Below are 18,700 nucleotides of genomic sequence, written 5' to 3'. Positions count from 1 at the left end.
TAAATGCATTATTTCTGGTCTGTTTATGTTACTAAATACATTAACTAATATGAACTGTTGGAAACTTATTTTAAAGTGTTACCGGCTTATCTTTGTTTAATTATCTGTATCCTTCCTTCCCCTATGTTCAATAGATTTATTTATTTCATTCTTTGGTTTGTTTATTTCGGAGCCGAGACTTTCATTATTGTTCCTATACAACAGCTGAGTTAAACAAATAATTCAAAGGAGTGTGTGAAAACTTTCTCCTTTCTGCAACTTCAACATATTCTCTGAAACATTTTAAATATTATTCTCTGAAACTTGTCCTAAACAATTTTAGTCCTCAGGTAAATGTCATTTATTTTAAGAATGTAGATATGCAAACAGTACACAAATATAAAATCACATTTTACTCTGAGGCAGGAACCCAGTTTCAGCAAAATAAACCAAACAGTGAATTGAAGTAAAAATTGAAATTATACATAACTCTGAGCAGAATTTTATGACTTCCCAAAAAAAAAAGAGCAAATCTTGGATGTCATAGACACAATTTCCTCTTGAAATGAAGATATGTCTTTTTCCATGTTCACCAAATATTACCCCATCCCCCTCCCCCCAGTGCTGGCCTTTCTCTCGCTTTGAGTTAAGAGGAATTTTTCGAGGATGAGGAGCTTTAGGCTTGACATGTCAGATTGATTCTTTTGCTCGAACAATTTGTTCTCGCTCAACACGGGCTAAACGACTGCCTCGCCATCGATCTGATGGCGCTGCTGTTTGCCGTCTGGCCTTGGCTGTTTCAAGTCTCAGGCATATTTTTCTTTTTTCCCCTTCCTTTCTGAATGTGTTCTGCCATCCGCCTTTGTGTGCAATTATACCAAAGTGGCTTTACTTTCTATTTGCAGATGGAAAGATACAAAGATGGTGACCTTTGGACATATTTTTTTAGTACCGTACGTTTTTAGTACCGTCGCACAGACATGGATGAGCAGACAAAGTGAAATGCTTTTATGTGTTTGATAGAAGAGGACTGCGCTTGTAATGAAAGACATCTTTACTCATCCAGACAGCAATCTTTTACCGCTTCAGGCTCAGCGCAAAGCATGGTTTCTTTCCCTGTGATGTGATGTGTATACAGTTACATATTTTTCCTTTTGAAATAAGTTTGTATTTTAGAAAACCTATTGTTTTTCCTGAAAAATTCTATTGCAAATAAAACTTAAGAAGAGAGATTCAAAACTCTTTAATCAGCACAAACCTTTATACTTTTTAAAATATGACTAACAACTTTAAAACTAGCTTACGCCAGCCCAAAATGCCAACAAACCCACTTCTTCTTCAGTAGAAGCACAAAACAGCACAACTAGTTTCCAAGGAGACTCACCCATGAAGTTGAGGTAGCCCTCCCCTCCGAGACTGTGAGTGAGCAGACGGATGAGTTTATGCAGCTGGATGCCACGGTCTATAACAGGCGTCATGGTAGTAAGAGCGCTCATGTTGGTGTACATCTCTTTGTCCATCAGCCAAAATGCCAGCGACTTGTCCCCAACCAATGCCTGGTAACAAACATAAAGATATCAGCATGTTCAACTTGATCCAATATGAAGAAAACAATTGAGAATGGTGACTATCCAAATTTAGCTGACAATCACTATCCTACTTGTAAAGCTGTCTGATCAAGGACGTTTTTGCTAGATGTTTATAGCATTTAAAATCAAAAAGGGGGGAAGTTATGGTTTAATGGTTTAAGACTGTAAGAGCCATGATTTGTCTATAGAGTGCTCAAATACATGTACAATGTGTTAATATGTTAAATGTGTGTGAACATTTGTTGATCTTTCCCCCTGTTTGTTTGTAATGTTTGCTCCATTATCATGGGACTATTTTAGGTTATTATTACAAAGGTGTAATAATAAATAATTAAATAGGTGGTAAGAATAAAAAAACAAAACAAAGTAAGAAGCACAAAGTACACAGTTTTCTGGTAAAGCTGGCTAAAAGGAAGTTTTTGCTCAATGTTTATTTAAAATCGAAAATTGGAGAAGTTGTGGGTTAACGGTTAAAGAGTAAGAGTCATCATTTGAAAGATTATCATTTGTCTATAGAGTGTGAGTGTCAAATACATGTACAATATGCTGTGCACATTGGTTGATCTTTGGTCTTCATCTGATCATCTTCTCTGTCGACAGCTTGGTTTTCATCTTCATCTTCTTTGTCATCTTCTTTGTCTTCATTTTCTTGATCTTTACGGTCTTCGTCATCGTCGACATGTTTGTCTTTGTTGTTTTCTGGGTCTTAGTTGTCTGCTTGGTCTTCATCTTGGTCTTCATTGTCTTTATCTTGCACTTCTTCTTTGCCTGTCAGAGTCGGGGATAGAACTCGGGTCTCTGGCATGAGAGGCGAGTCACGTTTCCACTGAGCTACCGAGAGTTGATGAACGTAGTCAACGAAAAGCAACTTGCTTCTTTGTGGACATTTATTAATAGCAAAAAAATCTTTAATAAGAAACAAAGTTAGGTAAGGCAAAAACAGAGTCTTTCAATATGAAAGAGCAAAGTACAATTTCAGGAATGTTTGCTAAGATAAAGTAATATCTTTTATGTTCCTTTTTTAATTAACACTCACTGCATTTTAGCAGTAAGAAGCTACAATACAGATTATTGAGCTAAAGCTTGACAACAAAATTAAATTGCAAATCAAATCAAAATCGCATTATCTGTTAAAAAAAAAAAAAAAAAAAAAAAAATTGCTATTAGATATTTTCCCCAAATTGCACAGCCCTAGTCCCAAACCACTTCCATTTTATATCCATCTTGAATGCATTTTAAAGGCATTTACACCTTGCCTTATCACAATTAGACAGCTATGCGATCAGAAATTTTTCAGTATGTATCACTTGTCTCTCATAAAAACAAATGGCTAACCTGGTCATGGCTCTCAGCATAAGTGACAGAAGCCTCCCCCCTTCTTCTGTTGATCAGAGTGTAAACAATGTTCCTCAAATCCCAGTCCTCATCCCGAACTTCCTTCAGTACCTTGGATGGGCAATAAATAAAAAAAAAAGGTTGAAAAGATCATGAGCTTTGCTGTATATAAAGTCAGGTAACACTTCACTTGAAGTAGTGTTTATAAGACCTTTATAATACTCTCAAAAATGCTGTTTGTTCAAACTTTTTATTTAAAATGAGCTGAAACAACACACTTCTTGAGTTTTTGTGACAAATTAATAGTTTTATCTTCAGTCCACTTACAGTGCATTTGGAAAGTATTCATAGCGCTTCACTTTTTCCACATTTTTCATGTTACAGCCTCATTCCAAATGGAAATTTTCAAATTCCAAAATTCTACACACAATATCCCATAATGACAATATGAAAAATTGAGAAATTGTTGCAAATTTCTTGAAACTAAACAACCTGAAAAATCACATGTACATAAGTATTGACAGCCTCTGCTGTAAAGCTCTAAATTGAGCTCAAGTACATTCTGTTTCCACTGATCACTCTTGAGATGTTTCAGCAGCTTAATTGGAGTTCACTTGTGGTAAATTCAGTTGATTGGACATGATTTGAATACACCTGTCTACATAAGGTCCCAGGGTTGACAGTGCATGTCAAAGCACAAACCAAGCATGAAGACAAAGGAACTGTCTGTAGACCTCCGAGACAGGATTGTCTCAAGGCCCGAGGCTGGGTAAGGTTACAGAAAAATTTCTGCTGCTCTGAAAGTTCCAATGAGCACAATGGACTCCATCATCTGTAAATGGAAATTTTTGGAACCACCAGGACTCTTCCTAGAGCTGTCCGGCCATCTAAGCTGAGCGATGGGGGGAGAAGAGCCTTAGTCAGGGAGGTGATCAATAACCTGATGGTCACTCTGTCTGAGCTCCAGCATTCTTCTGTGGCGAGAGGAGACCCTTACAGAAGGACAACCGTCTGTGCAGCAATCCACCAATCAGGCCTGTATGGTAGAATGGCCAGACGGAAGCCACTCCCTGCCTGAAAATTGCCAAAAGGCATCTGAAGGACTCTCAGACCATAAGAAACTAAATTCTCTGGTCTGATGGGACTAAAATTCAACTCTTTGGAGTAAATGCCAGGCGTTACGTTTGGAGAAAACCAGACACTGCACATCACAGGCTAATACCATCCTTACAGTGAAGCATGTTGGTAGCAGCATCATGCTGTGGGGATGTTTTTCAGCAGCAGGAACTTGAAGATTAAGTTCAAGAGGGAAAGATGAAGCCAGTTCATCTTCCAACAGGACAATGACCCAAAGCACACCACCAAAATATCAATTTAGTGGCTTCACAACAACTCAGTGAATGTCCTTGAGTGGCCCAGCCAGAGCCGAGACCTAAATCCTATTGAACATCTCTGGAGAGATATGAAATTGGCTGTACATCAATCGCTTCCCATCCAACCTCATGGAGGGGTACACCAAAGAGGAATGGGCAAAAATTCCCAAAGACAGGTGTGCCAAGCTTGTGGCATCATATTAAACAAGACTTGAGGCTGTAATTGCTGCCAAAGGTGCATCAACAAAGTATTGAGCAAAGCCTGTGAATACTTATCTACATGTGATTTTTCTGTTTTTTTATTTTTTAAATAAATGAATTTAAATAAATGAATTTAATCCATTTTGGGAAAAGGCTGTAACATAAAAAAATGTGGAAAAACTGAAGCGCTATCAATACTTTCGGATGGACTTTATATTTGTAAAAACTAATACGCTAACTTACTGTAATTCCTGCATGTTGTCCCAACACAAATGGACTGAGTGTAACCCAGCATTCTTTACAGAGTAATGACCTGCACATCATGAATATGAATAGTTTTTTATGTATCCTTATGGCAACTGTCATTATGTGTCATTTGCTCAGTTGTGTCATTTTTAATGAGTGTTTCATAAATAAATGTCGTTAATTGCCATTAATTATTATTGACTGTAATAAAATAATTTGTCAGAGTAATGGCAGTTTTAATAAGAAATTTGTTCCACTGGAAAAAAGAAAGTCATAAACAGATTCGTGACAAGTTATGTTGTCTTGGTAATATCAAGTTGTTATGACAAAGACAAATGTTATAATTGATTATTTATGCATTTAAAACGACATAACTGAGCTAATGACACTTGATGACAGTTGTCATAAGCATGCATAAAATCTCATGTGTCATGTCACGCTTATAAAGATATCATGACAGTCTTATGAACACCCCCTTAAAGTAAAGCGTTACATAAAGTCACAAAAATTAGGAGGAACCGAATAATATCAGATCTAAAGGATTAGGATGCAGTAATTGTAAGCTGAATGTGAACACTGGACCTGTGCGCTAAATCATCTTGCATGAATGAATGCTACTGAATCAGTCAGAGGATGCATGAGTCTTTGAATGGAAAATGACAGGCGGACCACTCGGGCGACTCGTTTTTGTCACAGAGTCAAGCTGAGGTCAGAGCTGCATCTGAGAGTCAACTCGGGATGAAACTCAATGTAGCGAACACAATGGCCTGAAAGTTCTCTACAGACCAGGTGTGGGATCCTTCATGTGTAAAATCCCAGATTGCCACTCTGCATTCAGATGCCCGTCCCCTGGCCTCTGTCTTTCCCATGTCCCTTGTTGTGGAACAGCCATCTTGAAGCAGAATCTGTATTTAGTGGAAGACTGGCTCATTGACCACATTAACGGTCAGACCTGGTGAATCCCATTGACTTCGCCAATACAGTCTGTAGTTCTGGGTCGGTGATTTGGCGCACTTTGCGGGATCGGGTCGATGGCTATGTTTGGACTCAGCGGAGCAGTGTTCAGGTCATCGACTGGATCAGTGCTCTGTGTTGTCCTCCAATGACTTATTTGAGAATGAGCTCACACTTTGAAAGAGTCGAAGCGAAGGATGAAAGTTCTGTTTGCAAAAGGTGACCTATCAAACTGTTTCTAGTTTGCGACTGTTCTGTGTTGATCGGACACGATTTGAGCGGCCAAGGGTCAACGAACACAGCTGGATACTAGAGCAAGGCTGGCACTCTTCATCAGAACGCAGGATTAAAGTCTATGCGCTGCTCGAACTCACTCTAACGAACACAAACACCTGCCTGCTGTGAGACACCTGTTTCTGATTATGAGTATTTACCTCAGGATGTTTTTTTCCCCTGGTGAGCATATTCATTTGGCACATCATTTCATTTTATAAACATTTCAGAGCATACTGATAACTAGTCAGGAGGCTGATGTTTGTTTAGGGTTTGTTTATAAGAATAAGGTGATGGGGTGAGGAGAAACAGACAGTAAGATAGTAAAGTGAGAGAAAAAGTTTATACTTAAAATAATATCTTCTCCATTAATCCAGAGAGGAAAATTGCTGAAACAAGCCTAATGAGATCTGAAAGACCAAACTAGTTATTGGCAGTTTTAGAAGGGTGTTGACCTTTTGTCTGCTGATCAACTAGTAGCGTTTTGGTAACCAACATGGCTATCTGAAGGTCAGTTTGGTGGTTAGACTGGTGTAAGAAAAAAATAAACTAAGTCTTGGAATGTAGTCCTCTGATGGTTTAAAGCTGGAACTACACTTTCAGAAGTGTATTAAACTGTCACTGGGGCAGTACCATTTCAAAAGGTTTACTTCTGTATTGTACGAGTACTTTGTTACACATTAGTACTTTAAAGGTACAATTTTGTACTTTTTGAGTAGGGGAGTGTGGGGCACAAATGAACGCGGGGTTAAATGTAACACTGAGTTTTAAGGTATTTGCTCAGGGTAAAACATAGCGTGCTTTCATGGTTTTCACCACAGTGTCAGCAGATGTCTTCCTGCCAATTATTGAAAAATTTCGGCGAAATTTGGATGAGAAACACAAGAGAAACCATTTTTGCGGCATAAAAGTATTTTTTTATACTCAATATCTTTTTATTTTAAAAAATCTGTGAAGGTATGAAAGTAAAATCTTGATTACCGTTTTCTAGGCTAAAAGACATTTTGAAAGATGTAAGAAACACGCAGTGACTGCTAGCCAGTTTTGAGGAAAACATTACAAAGCGGGGTTAGTTGTAACAGGGTGTTACAATTAAGCCACACACTGTTGGACATAAATTTGCAAAATAGTTTTTAGAATTTTGAGTGTAATGTTGAGAAATTTTTAAATAGAAATGTTTTTTAATAGAAAATATATTTTATTGCTAATAATGCAAATAAATGCATTATATTGTATAATAATGGATAAATGGATAATAATGCAAATAGATTCAAATGTGTTTATCCAATAAACAAATAAATACATAAACATACTGTGCTATGTAGAATAAAAAAGAAATGAGCCAACTACTGAGGAAATATAGCTACTATTTAAAGTAAACTGAGTTTAAATTAATTGTGTGAAATGTGCCTTTACATGCATGTGTTACAATTAACCCTCTATCTGTTGCAACTTGCCCCAAAGGTGGGGTAAATAGTAACATTTTTACTCCTGGCAGTTTGGCAATACTGCACAGAAACCATAGGTCCGGCCATCATAATTCCAGTGCTCATTTGTAGGAGTCATTTGTGTGTTGTTGTTAAAAAATATGGTTTGTCTAACCCCATTACTTTGTTCATTATTTGACCAAAACCAAAAAGTGTTACTTTGGGCCCCGCTGAAGATCGGGGAATGCGGGGCGTTGGATGGCGGAGGGGTGTCGCGGATGAAAGTGAAGAGGGCTGGGGAGTCGTGGAAGAAAGGGAAAGTGAACAGCGGAAGGGGGAGGAGGGCAGTTGAGAAAGGGGATCGGTAAAATGAGGTGCCGGATCAGATTTCAGAGGCACAAATTAAGCCCTGCTTATAAGGTACAAATGTAAACCTATATGCTACAAACGTTATTTGAAAAAGTGATGCCCCAGTGACAGTTGTTGTACCTTTATTTCTGAAAGTGTACTAGAATTATAGGTCTAGACAGTCCACAAAGCTGCATACCTCACATTGTCTGTCAAGCAGAGTTTTTTCACCACAGTGTTTGTGAAAGTTTGAAAGACATGTCTGAAGTAAAGTTCTATTTTTTTGCTATCAGCTATTTGTTAGACGAAACAAAAGTAAGGGAGGCATATTGAAAGGCACCAGAGAAAGCAGCTAATGCTGAAATTTAAGCACTGATCGTTATGGCCATTCAAGTTAGAATCACTCAAAACACTTCTTGTGTTTTGTAATTTCAATAAAATAACAATGTTAGAATGAAATATACACACATGTATAAGAAGTCAGGGAATATGGGTTATTTGAGTTTTATTTCATTCATTCATTCATTCACCTTTGGTTTAGTCTCTATTTCAGAGGTTGCCACAGAGGAATTAACCACCAACTATTTCAGCATATGTTTTACACAGTGGATGCCCTTCTAGCCACAACTCAGTACTGGAAAACACCCATACACACTCACTCACACACACACACACACACACACACACACACACACACACACACACGCACACACACACACACACACACACACACTATTGCCGATTTAGTTTTCTTCAATTCACTTATACGCAGAGGAAACCCATGCCAACACAGGAAGAACATGCCAACTGGTCCCGTCGGGACTCGAAGCAGCGACCTTCTTGCTGTTAGGTGACAGTGCTAACCACTGAGCCATCGTGCCGCATGGGTTTTATTTTAACAAACTTATTAATATTCATTCATTCATTTTCTTTTCTGCTTAATCCCTTTATTGATCTGGGGTTGCCACAGCGGAATGAACCGCCAACTTATCCAGCATATGTGTTATGTAGCGAAAGCCCTTCCAGCTGCAACCCATCTCTGGGAAACACACTTATTCACACACATACACTATGGACAGTTTAGCTTATCCAATTCACCTATAGTGCATGTCTTTGGACTGTGGGGGAAACCGGAGCACACAGAGGAAACCTACACGAACACAGGGAGAACATTCAAACTTCACACAGAAATGCCAACTGACCCAGCCAAGGCTCGAACCAGTGACCTTCTTGCTGTGAGGCGAACGTGCTACCCACTGCTCCACCGTGCAGCCAAGTTCTTAATATACAAGATTTAACAATTGTCAAAATGACTGCCTCTGTCATTGTTAACTGGTCTAACAACAAGGCTAGACTAGTTATGGTGGACTGTTTTTTGATCAAATGGGAAGTTTTGTCTGCCATTTATCTGCTGGGCAGCCACTTGTCTCATAAACACCAACCAGACTACATGAGGATCAGATTCATTGCAAGTCTGTTACCATGTGTTTGCTATTCAACAGCATAACAGCAAAATATGAGAAACAGGCCAACCTAATTGTCAGGAAATCAGGTTTACAGATGGTCTAATTAATCTTCAGGTATGCAGGTCTGTTTACCTTGGTTGAAAGAGCTCTTGTCACTTGCTGGTCATCTGGCTGAACATCTATGCAAAAAAATCTAAACAGACTTACCAAAAAGGCTAGAATATGGTTTTCATTGTGTGCCTGTTCTCCCAACCAAGCCAGGCTCATTGGTTACAGTAGGTAAGGGGATCTGCTAAGCTAATTTTAACACTACCAAAGAAATCATTTTGACAGTTTTAGAATTTTGTAATTTAATATTTTTTTAAAAATAAAACCTGCATAACCAAATTCCCTGACTTTTCCTAAATGTGTATATTTAATTCTAACATTGTTATTTCATTTAAAATGACAAAACACAAAAGAGTTCTGGGTATTTCTACTTTAAATGAACATAACAGTTAAATCGACAACATGAATTTCAGCATCCGCTTCGTGCCTCTGTTGCCTAGCAACTTTCTGCCAGCAAAAACATAAATTTACTTCAAACATATGTCTTTCAAACTTTAAAGAACCAAACTTTCAAAAACATTTTCTATCTAGTATATAAACAATTATAAGATACATTACTTTTTAGGGTGACCAATTAATCAAATTTAACGACAGACATTCAAAGCTTAATTCTAAAATCTCAATAGAAGCTTCAAATGTAAATATGTAAAAACAAAAGAAAATAAATAAATAGTAGTAATAATAAATAGAGTATACACTCTAGTAGTTATAGAATTCTGATAGTTCCAGTGCTAAAGTGATTTCAGCCACTTATCAACCTTAAAGCCGTCTAAGACATCAATATACAGCCATATGTATTTTAAATACAAAATAGTATTTTGTAATTTGTATTTTATAGGGCTGATGAAAATAGCTTAATATTTTGTATCAAAATACTTTAGTGTCTTGTATTTTTAAAATACTGTAAAAGACTTCTATACTATAAAAGAAATCTTCATCAAGACATCATAAAAATGATTGCTTTGGATGTTATTGACTCTTATTGAAGAAGAATTGAAAAAAGAGAAAGAGTACTGTACAAATAACATTAGTTTTGGATGGATTGCTAATGCCAAATGATTGTCGTTAAAACAAACAACATAAAAATAAGTCCTACAGTGGCGATTCCTACAATACTTCGTTGTCCACTGTTTAGTTAATGAAGAGAAACGATGTAAGCCTTAAGATGTCACAACAAATAAAACACAAATATTTAGTTATCAAAACCTCCTAATACAGTTTTTTACATTGAGAACTAAAGAGATCAATAGCAAAAAAACTAGATTTCAGGAAAATTCTGCAAACAATTTTTTTTAATTAACTTTTTATTTATCACCCTTTTAAAATATTAAGAGGTTTATTAATCAATGTAGAGAAGGATGGCAAGTTTACTGACCACATTTGCTATGAAACATTGTTTACTTCACTAAGTTTAATGGTGAAGGGACTGATCAAATAGGTCTAATTAATGGAAGGTTTGCAAAGAAATGTCATGCTCCTTTGTAAAAGTATTTTGTAGTATTTTTAAAATACAAAATACAGGGTTTTATTTTAATACACTCGTGGCTGCTGTGTTTTGTAGTTTTTTTGATAAACCTAAAATTAAGGTTTTTGGTATTTTAATTTAAAATACATTTCAATGTATTTTTGCCCAGCCCTGCATACAGCAACCGCAACTTTGTAAAGTTTACAAGCTGTTTTCAATAACGCAGGACAAATACAGTTACATTTATAAGTCATTATCACAAATGAGCGTCTAGTAATGGCAGTAACACCAGTAGGATGCTGCCTGGCTGTGGAGGGAATTACTGCAGGGAGTAAAGACACAGAAAAGAAGTGACTCTGACAGGCCCATCTCTCTCGGCTCCTCCTCTCCTGCTCGCCATCCTCACAGCAGAAGGGTGACGGACAGATAAAGGAAACCTTTTAATAACACTGCAACCTTTTAAGAGGGGGCACAATCGACAGAGCCCACGGGCGAGCAGGAGCCAATCAATGCGGCTATGCCCTGCCATCTACTCTTTCTCCAGCCTCCCACTCTCTATCAGTCCTGTATCGCTCCTGCTTTCTCATTCTGTCAGCGGAAGGGGAGACATCTTCCACCTACATTTTCACGACCGCTCTCCTCTGAAACTTCCTGGTTTAAACACCACTTTTCCCTCCTTATTAGGCCTGCTCCCTGTTTTCCCTGATGGGACTGACTCTCGTCATGTCATTAGCAGCAATGTGTTTTACTGATAGGATGAGGCCTGTGATAGGATCAGGCTCCATAGAGGATGGTTGCATTTACGCTGTGGTGACATTTTAACAGCTGGTTGTTTTGCCTTCACATTCACATGTTTTTTAAGTTCTCACTGAGATAAGAGGAGTCTCCTCCTACATGATCTCTCGTCTGGGGCTTTGCTGTGAAGTAAACTGTCCTGTATACACACACACACACACTGTCTCTATTTTTCATTTGAAGAAATATCCTTATTTTTCTTCATATTACTCTCATTCGTTCCATTTACAGTGACTTGTAAGCTCATTTGTTTCTTGTAAGTTATTATTAGAGCTTAAATGCAGGTATTACTCTAATGCGAATTCTAAATGGACTCTATTTACAATCTTAACACTATTTCCTTGATCCATCTGTTTATATCATTTCAAAGGGAAAAAGGCTTTTTTGATCTATCTGCATAAGAAATCGGTTAATGTTACTAATTTGAACCCCTTCAGCCCTGAATTATGGATTATTTCAAGTTGCTGAAAAATTGAGAAGTAAATTTTTCCTGTTTTAAAGGGTACCATAGATCAAACAAACAAACAAACAAACAAACAAAAAAAATCAACACAGGCTCATTCTGAAAACGTAGTCCCATGGACGTTTCTGGAGGCAGCGAATAATGTAGCCGGAGGTAAGTATGGCTGCATTTCAGTTTTTAAACGATTGCTACGGGGTGGTATGTCGCCGTTCCTTTTCGCGCTTACCAGCAAACTGCTAACCTCCGTGTGGAGGGTTTTCCCGCTGCAACCAGTTTGTCCAGTTTGTCGTGTACGTCAGCGGACTTCAGATGCAGAGAGGAGTTGACGACGATGACGACGATGGGGATCGAGTCCAGGGAAGAGCGGTTCCAGAAATGAGGTCAAACAAAAACAGTATCCCAAAAATAAAATGAACAAGTTGAAAATCAGACAAGGGTTTTTCTTTTTCTGCATGGCTTTTGTAAACCGTTGGTTAGGTTTAGGGAAGTAAGTGGGTGGGCAGGTCAATTGATAAAATTAGTTGAGTTTAGGGAAGGAGGAGGGTGGGTCAATAGATTGGTCTGCTAGATTAAATTCAGTGAACGTGAAAATTTAAGTTAATGCATTTAAACTTAACTTGGCAAGTTCTGCTAACTTAATAATGTAAGTTTTAAAACTTACCTAATAAAACTAAACTTTGCAAGTCCAGTTAACTTGAAATAAGTAGTTGGGTCAATTATTTAACTCTGTCAACTAAACATTTTAAGAAAAGGAAACTTAGAGAATTAAGTGAATACGACTTAACTGAGTCAATGCAACAAGATGACTTAACTAAGTTAGGTTGAGTGTACAAATCATTTTTACAGTGTATATATAACATTCAAGTGTATGTTTATACATGCAGTGTCAATTGAAATTAATGCAGGATCCAAAAAGGTGAATGCCAACCATTTTTAAACAATCCATGAAAAACTGTTCAAAACCATTCACATCCCTCTTATGGGTGCTCAGCCAAAAAACGCAAAAGGTGCAAATTATATATTCAACAAAGGCGGCGACACCAAAGCTCCAAAAATGATACATTTATTAAATTAAAAAGGCTGACACAAAGCACGTAACGTTTAAAGCTCAATGTTCTTTGTACTACTTTAACACGTTTTAGCACTGGCACAGACACCTTGGCAGTATACGATAATGAGCTGTAAATCCTTACCACTGATCTTCATGTCTAAGAACGTCTACTCAAAGAAGAATCCTATAAAACTGAAAAACAGCATTAATCACAAGCTGTAGAGGGACAGCACAACTCATTAAAGATTTTACTGCCTCGTTGCCTTTGTCCTTATATCATAAAGGAGGGGTGACCATGCATGGAAAACAAAACAAAAGTGAGTTATACTCACATAAAGTCACTTTCAGATTTGTGCTCCTTTTAAAACTGATTTACGCAATTGCAAGAAGTTGTTTATACATTTAATTGCAACCTCTGTTACAAGGTTACGGTTTATGATTTGCTGATTTAACAAGCATAATTATCCATGCATGCATATGTAGTAAAGTAGAGGACAGAAAAAGGTTCTGCTTAACCAAATCGTGTTTAATTTGTGTACATGTTTTTAAAATTCTAATGTTGTCTTCATTATTAGTCTATATTCAGACCTTTAAAGGAAAAGTTCAGTCAAATAGTCAAACCTCCCCAGAACACAAATGAAAAAAGTAAATGGGGTAAAAAGCACAATAAAATAATCCTTTCTACATCTTCTGAAGCCATGTGAAAGAATGAAAAGAAGAATGAATGAATAAAATAAACTTAAATTAATTTACTAAGCACTTATGATGCATTCAGTCCTGGTTTGACAAACATTTAGGTACTTTTTACTATAGAAACAAAAGTTTGCAAGAACTTTATGACCCTCAAAATTCAGAACATTAAATAATTAATGTATTAATTTTCAGAAAAAACAGCAACAAACATTTTGTCTTTGAGTATTTTGTTTAAACCTGAGGATGTATAGAATTAGTTGTCAAAACTTGATGTATAGAATTAGTTGTCAAAACTTTATATTATATTATATTATGTTATATTATATTATATTATATTATGTTATATTATGTTATATTATATTATATTATATTATATTATATTATATTATATTATATTATATTATATTATATTATATTATATTATATTATATTATATTATATTATAGTGACAGTGTGGCGCAGTGGGTAGCACTGTTGCATCACAACAAGAAGGTCGCTGATACGCGGCCCAGCTCGGGGCAGTTGGCACTTCTGTGTGGAGTTTGCATGTTCACCCCGTGTTCGTGTGGATTTTCTCCTGGTGCTCCGGTTTATCCCACAGTTCAAAGGCATGCGCTGTAGGTGAACTGAATAAGCTACATTGGCCATAGTGTATATGTATGAATGCAAGAGTGTATGGGTGTTTCCCAGTGCTGGGATGTGGCTGGAAGGGCATCTGCTGTGGCATAACATATGCTGGGTAAGTTTGCGGTTCATTCCACTGTGGCGACCCCTAATTAATGAAGGTATTAAGTTGAAAAGAAAATGAATGAATAAATATTATATTACATTACATTACATTACATTACTTTACATTATATTATATTATATTATATTATATTATATTATATTATATTATATTATATTACATTACATTATATTATATTATATTATATTATATTATATTATATTATATTATATTATATTATATTATATTATATAAAAAACTGTTTTAACTTTTAATAACCTTTTTAACTTATACATTTTTCACCTTATCTCAGACATGTTTGGAGTACCATTTTAACTATCTGAGCCACTGTGAGTAAGAAATGTAATTAAATTAAATTAATTAATAAATCTATGATACTTTGACACAGAATACAAAGCTGCAGTTTGAGTATTAAAAAATTAGATTTCTATTCACATTCATTGCATAAAATGAGCAGCTTGGACATTCCAGTAAATATCATCATTTGTGTTCCTCAGAAGACAAACTCATACAGGTTAACATGACATTTAAGTGATTAAATGATAACAGAATCATCACTTACAGGTGGATGATTTCAATAAATGTATAATAACATCATTATAAAAAGTATGCTTCTTGCGAGAGTCAAAGAGTTTGGCCCAGAAAAGTTCTCTTCCTTAGACAGAAGTTTGCATCCAAAGCCTAAGCTAGAAACCGTGTTTATTTTCCTCTTTTAAAAAGATCAAATCAAAAGAACGGAACGGTTTCCTGCAGAGGGAGCGCATCAGGCCAGCGTGTTACATGCCCTACCAGAGCACTTACACTGCTTTACAAAGCCAATCTGTGAAGATCTTTCCGGTCGAAATATGCTGCAGACTGGCTGTCTAGTCGTCTTTGTTGTGTTGTGCTCTATAATTCATTACAGTTCACTGAACGTGACAAGAACTTGGGCTCACATTTCCTCTTAATATAAACTACACAAAGAAAAATTAAGAAGGAGCCGAGGAGGAAAAAAAATCTGACAAGGATTTTTTGCGTAAGAAAAATCCTCGTCCAGCCAGCAAACGTGTGGTAAAGCCAAAAAACTGGAAGACACAGATAAGCAACATGAAACGAAGAGACATAAACAACAGAGGAACAGGAATAGAGAGAAACTCCAAATATACCGAGAAACAACAAAAGACAAAAGAGCAACCGAAATCTCGAAGTCTCAAAGCAAAGTGGTTTTCCTTTCTGAAACCATTCCTCCTTTTTTTGACGAGACGCTTTTATGTGATAAGAAGCAAGCTTTTTCATATTTGAGACAGGGTTAGTATGCTAATACAAGGGACGTAGCGGAGATAGAGGCAGAAACCACAAACTGCTTTTGGAAACTCGAAGTTCCTCGCTTTCACAGGCCCTCAGAATGCGAATACAGTCTTCAAATAAATACGCCACACTGAAGAGCGATGAGAGATGCGCGACGCCGCTGCCTCTGAGCCACGGGATGTAAGGATAGGATTAGAAACATGAGTCCCGGCAGGACGGCTTCAACACAGAGATTCTTAGATGATGTCGAGACGACGGGAGCCTGAGTATTTTGTGAAGCAAGGCTGAGATTCCACTGTAATCTGTCTTTACAATGGGTCCCGGCTCTCATTTAGCCGCTGACTTACTTTTCAAACATTTTAAAAGTAACATCACAGGCTGACTCGTGACTTTTGCATTTGAACTTTAAAATACATGGCCGTTATACATGTTTTGTGTATTGCTGACAATTTAATATCTATAAAAAAACAACAACGAGGGGTCTCATTACATTACATTACATTTTTTGTGAAATATATGTGTCCTAATAGTGTTTTTACCAGCGTGGGACATATATATGTCTGTCAACATCCCAAAAAATGTGTTTTGGTGTTTCGTGACCCTTTAAAGGGATTTAATTATGCCAATATATTTTAGATATTAGATATTACATTTTTTTGGATCATCTGTTCAGCCAAACTAGTAATCCTGCTCAGTGGCCACATTGCTTCCTGAATCTTTCCCAAATTACATTTACAGTTTTTTTTTTAGCTTTTTTTTATGGAAGGGTGGCAGGGGGGTTGGTGGTTTGGATTGCAGGTCAGTTGGATTGCAAGGGGAGAGGGGGGTGGCTTGGCTGTATGGGGCTGTATGTATAACAGCTACATGGGACTTTTAATGACAACAGATTCAGTTTAACGTCTCATCCGAAAGACGGTGCTCACTGACAGTATAGTGTCCACTTCACTATACTGGGGCATTAGGACTCACACAGACTGCAGGTTGAGTGCCCCCTGCTGGCCACACTAACCGTACTTGTTACAGCAACCTTAGTTTTCTTATGTGGTCTCCCATGCAGGTAATAACCAGGCTCAGCCCTGCTTAGCTTCAGTGACCAACTCATGGGCTGAAGGACGATAAGATTGTGGCTATTAGCGAGTTAGCACATTGTAGCATTTTGTACTTTTTATTTAATTTAGTTTTTTTTAGATCTAAATATTTTCTGAAGTAATTTGGGGATTACACATCATGTTCATAATGAACAGCGCATTATTGCATTACCTCTCCAAGCATTTGACTATAGCTTCCTACTGCATCACTCTGCAAACAGCACATTACTTTAATGCTCCTTTACATTATGGATTTACATTTGGAAGTCTATTCTGTTCAAGAGTGCATGCATCTTTAATAGCTTATGTCTTTCCGCTGGGATCTGGCCCCTTGACTTTGCTGTTGCTGCTATATATACACATGTATAATTGAACGTTATCATGAGAAAGTCATATGTGTGTGTTTTAAATTTGTAACGGCGGATTAAAATGCAGAAGCTGCTGCCTCTGTGTTTGTGTTTATGAGAAAAGCATAAACAGACAAATCAATAATAGAGTATAAGCTGCTGTGTCATCTCAGTGGGGCGAACTCCCAGAGGTCAAAGAGGTCAAGGCACACACACAGACTATATAAGTCTTAAAACACCTTCAAATCCAATCAATGTTCTGACTTTCCAGAGCATTTGAACCAGTAAACTTTTCTAGCTTATAAAGTGTTGAATGTACAGATTTTATTTAGCGATAGTGAGGCCAAGAAGTGAGATTCATCAGACCAAAGCCTCCAGTTGGAGACTACAAAAACCACAACTGGAAATGCTGTGTTGAATAAGTTTTAACAGTTGTTTTTAATTATTATTTTATATTTATTCTTATTTTGAATAATATTTATTAAATATGTCAATAATGTGAATAATATTATTCTTCATTAATTAGTATTTAAGTCAGCTTTTAAGTCAGCAATACAACAATACAAGACAATACAAGAATAGTATAAATAAATAAATAAATAAATAAATAAATAAATAAATAAATAAATAAATAAATAAATAAATAAATGAAAATTAAACAAACTTTACTGAGGCCCAGTGAAACTGGGAAAAAATTAGATGTATGTATTAAAAAAAAATGAAAATGCACGTTGTTATTAGAATCATCTTTCTCTAAAGTTTCTTTTAGTAAATTCATGATAAGAAATGGAATAACATCATAAATTAGAAATAATGAAGATGAAAATGAATGAATAAATATACAAACTACAGTAGTAAATAAAGACTTCTGGACTCTTCTTTAGTCTCAGTGTGAGCACTGAATTCCTGACACATTATACAGAGGACAAACTACTGCTGTGCCACGGCTCTGAATATGACCATTCCATTAAAGCCCATAAAATGAAATGTTATTGCTAAAGATACAGAAAAGAGAGATACGGAAGAGAAGAGAAAATCAAATGAGTTTTTAATCACAGCACACTGCCAACTGCGTCTCCCTGCTGTCATCTGCAGCTGTAATTCCTATTTTGTCCAGTAGAGGGAAGAATGAGTACATACACTTCAGGTAAAATCTAAGGACAGCTGTGATGACAACTCCAAAAACAGGCATGGTTTAAATATTAAGAAATAAACATAAAAGGTGGGAATCTGGACATCTTTCAATGTTCTATTGGGGAAATAAATGAGAACGAGAAAGCACCCCATCATTATTTTATCTATTTAAACTTGATCAGATTACCATTTGAATATACCTTAATATTTTACTAGACTAAGAATTCACTATGCCTTAAAACACTTGAATATATGCCACTGCCTCATTTAGTATAGGTAAAAGCAGAAATCAGAAAGTCAGTAGAGATACTAATAGAAAAAGTCCCATGC

The 18,700-nt window shown here is 36.6% G+C and overlaps 1 protein-coding gene across 1 annotated transcript in view; it reads right to left on the bottom strand.

The window, feature by feature from the left end:
* gbe1a (glucan (1,4-alpha-), branching enzyme 1a) overlaps positions 1-18,700 on the bottom strand; it is a 251,831-nt gene that overhangs the window by 89,140 nt on the left and 143,991 nt on the right. The window contains exons 11-12 of the mRNA XM_056466954.1: positions 2,904-3,014; positions 1,364-1,535 (exon numbers count right to left, since the gene is read on the bottom strand). Coding sequence (XP_056322929.1) covers positions 1,364-1,535; positions 2,904-3,014 — 283 coding nt within the window. The remainder of the gene's footprint in view (positions 1-1,363; positions 1,536-2,903; positions 3,015-18,700) is intronic.

Source organism: Danio aesculapii, chromosome 10, assembly GCF_903798145.1.
Source record: "Danio aesculapii chromosome 10, fDanAes4.1, whole genome shotgun sequence".
In the NCBI taxonomy this organism is placed as follows: domain Eukaryota; kingdom Metazoa; phylum Chordata; class Actinopteri; order Cypriniformes; family Danionidae; genus Danio; species Danio aesculapii.
This window is presented reverse-complemented; position numbering and strand designations above follow the sequence as displayed.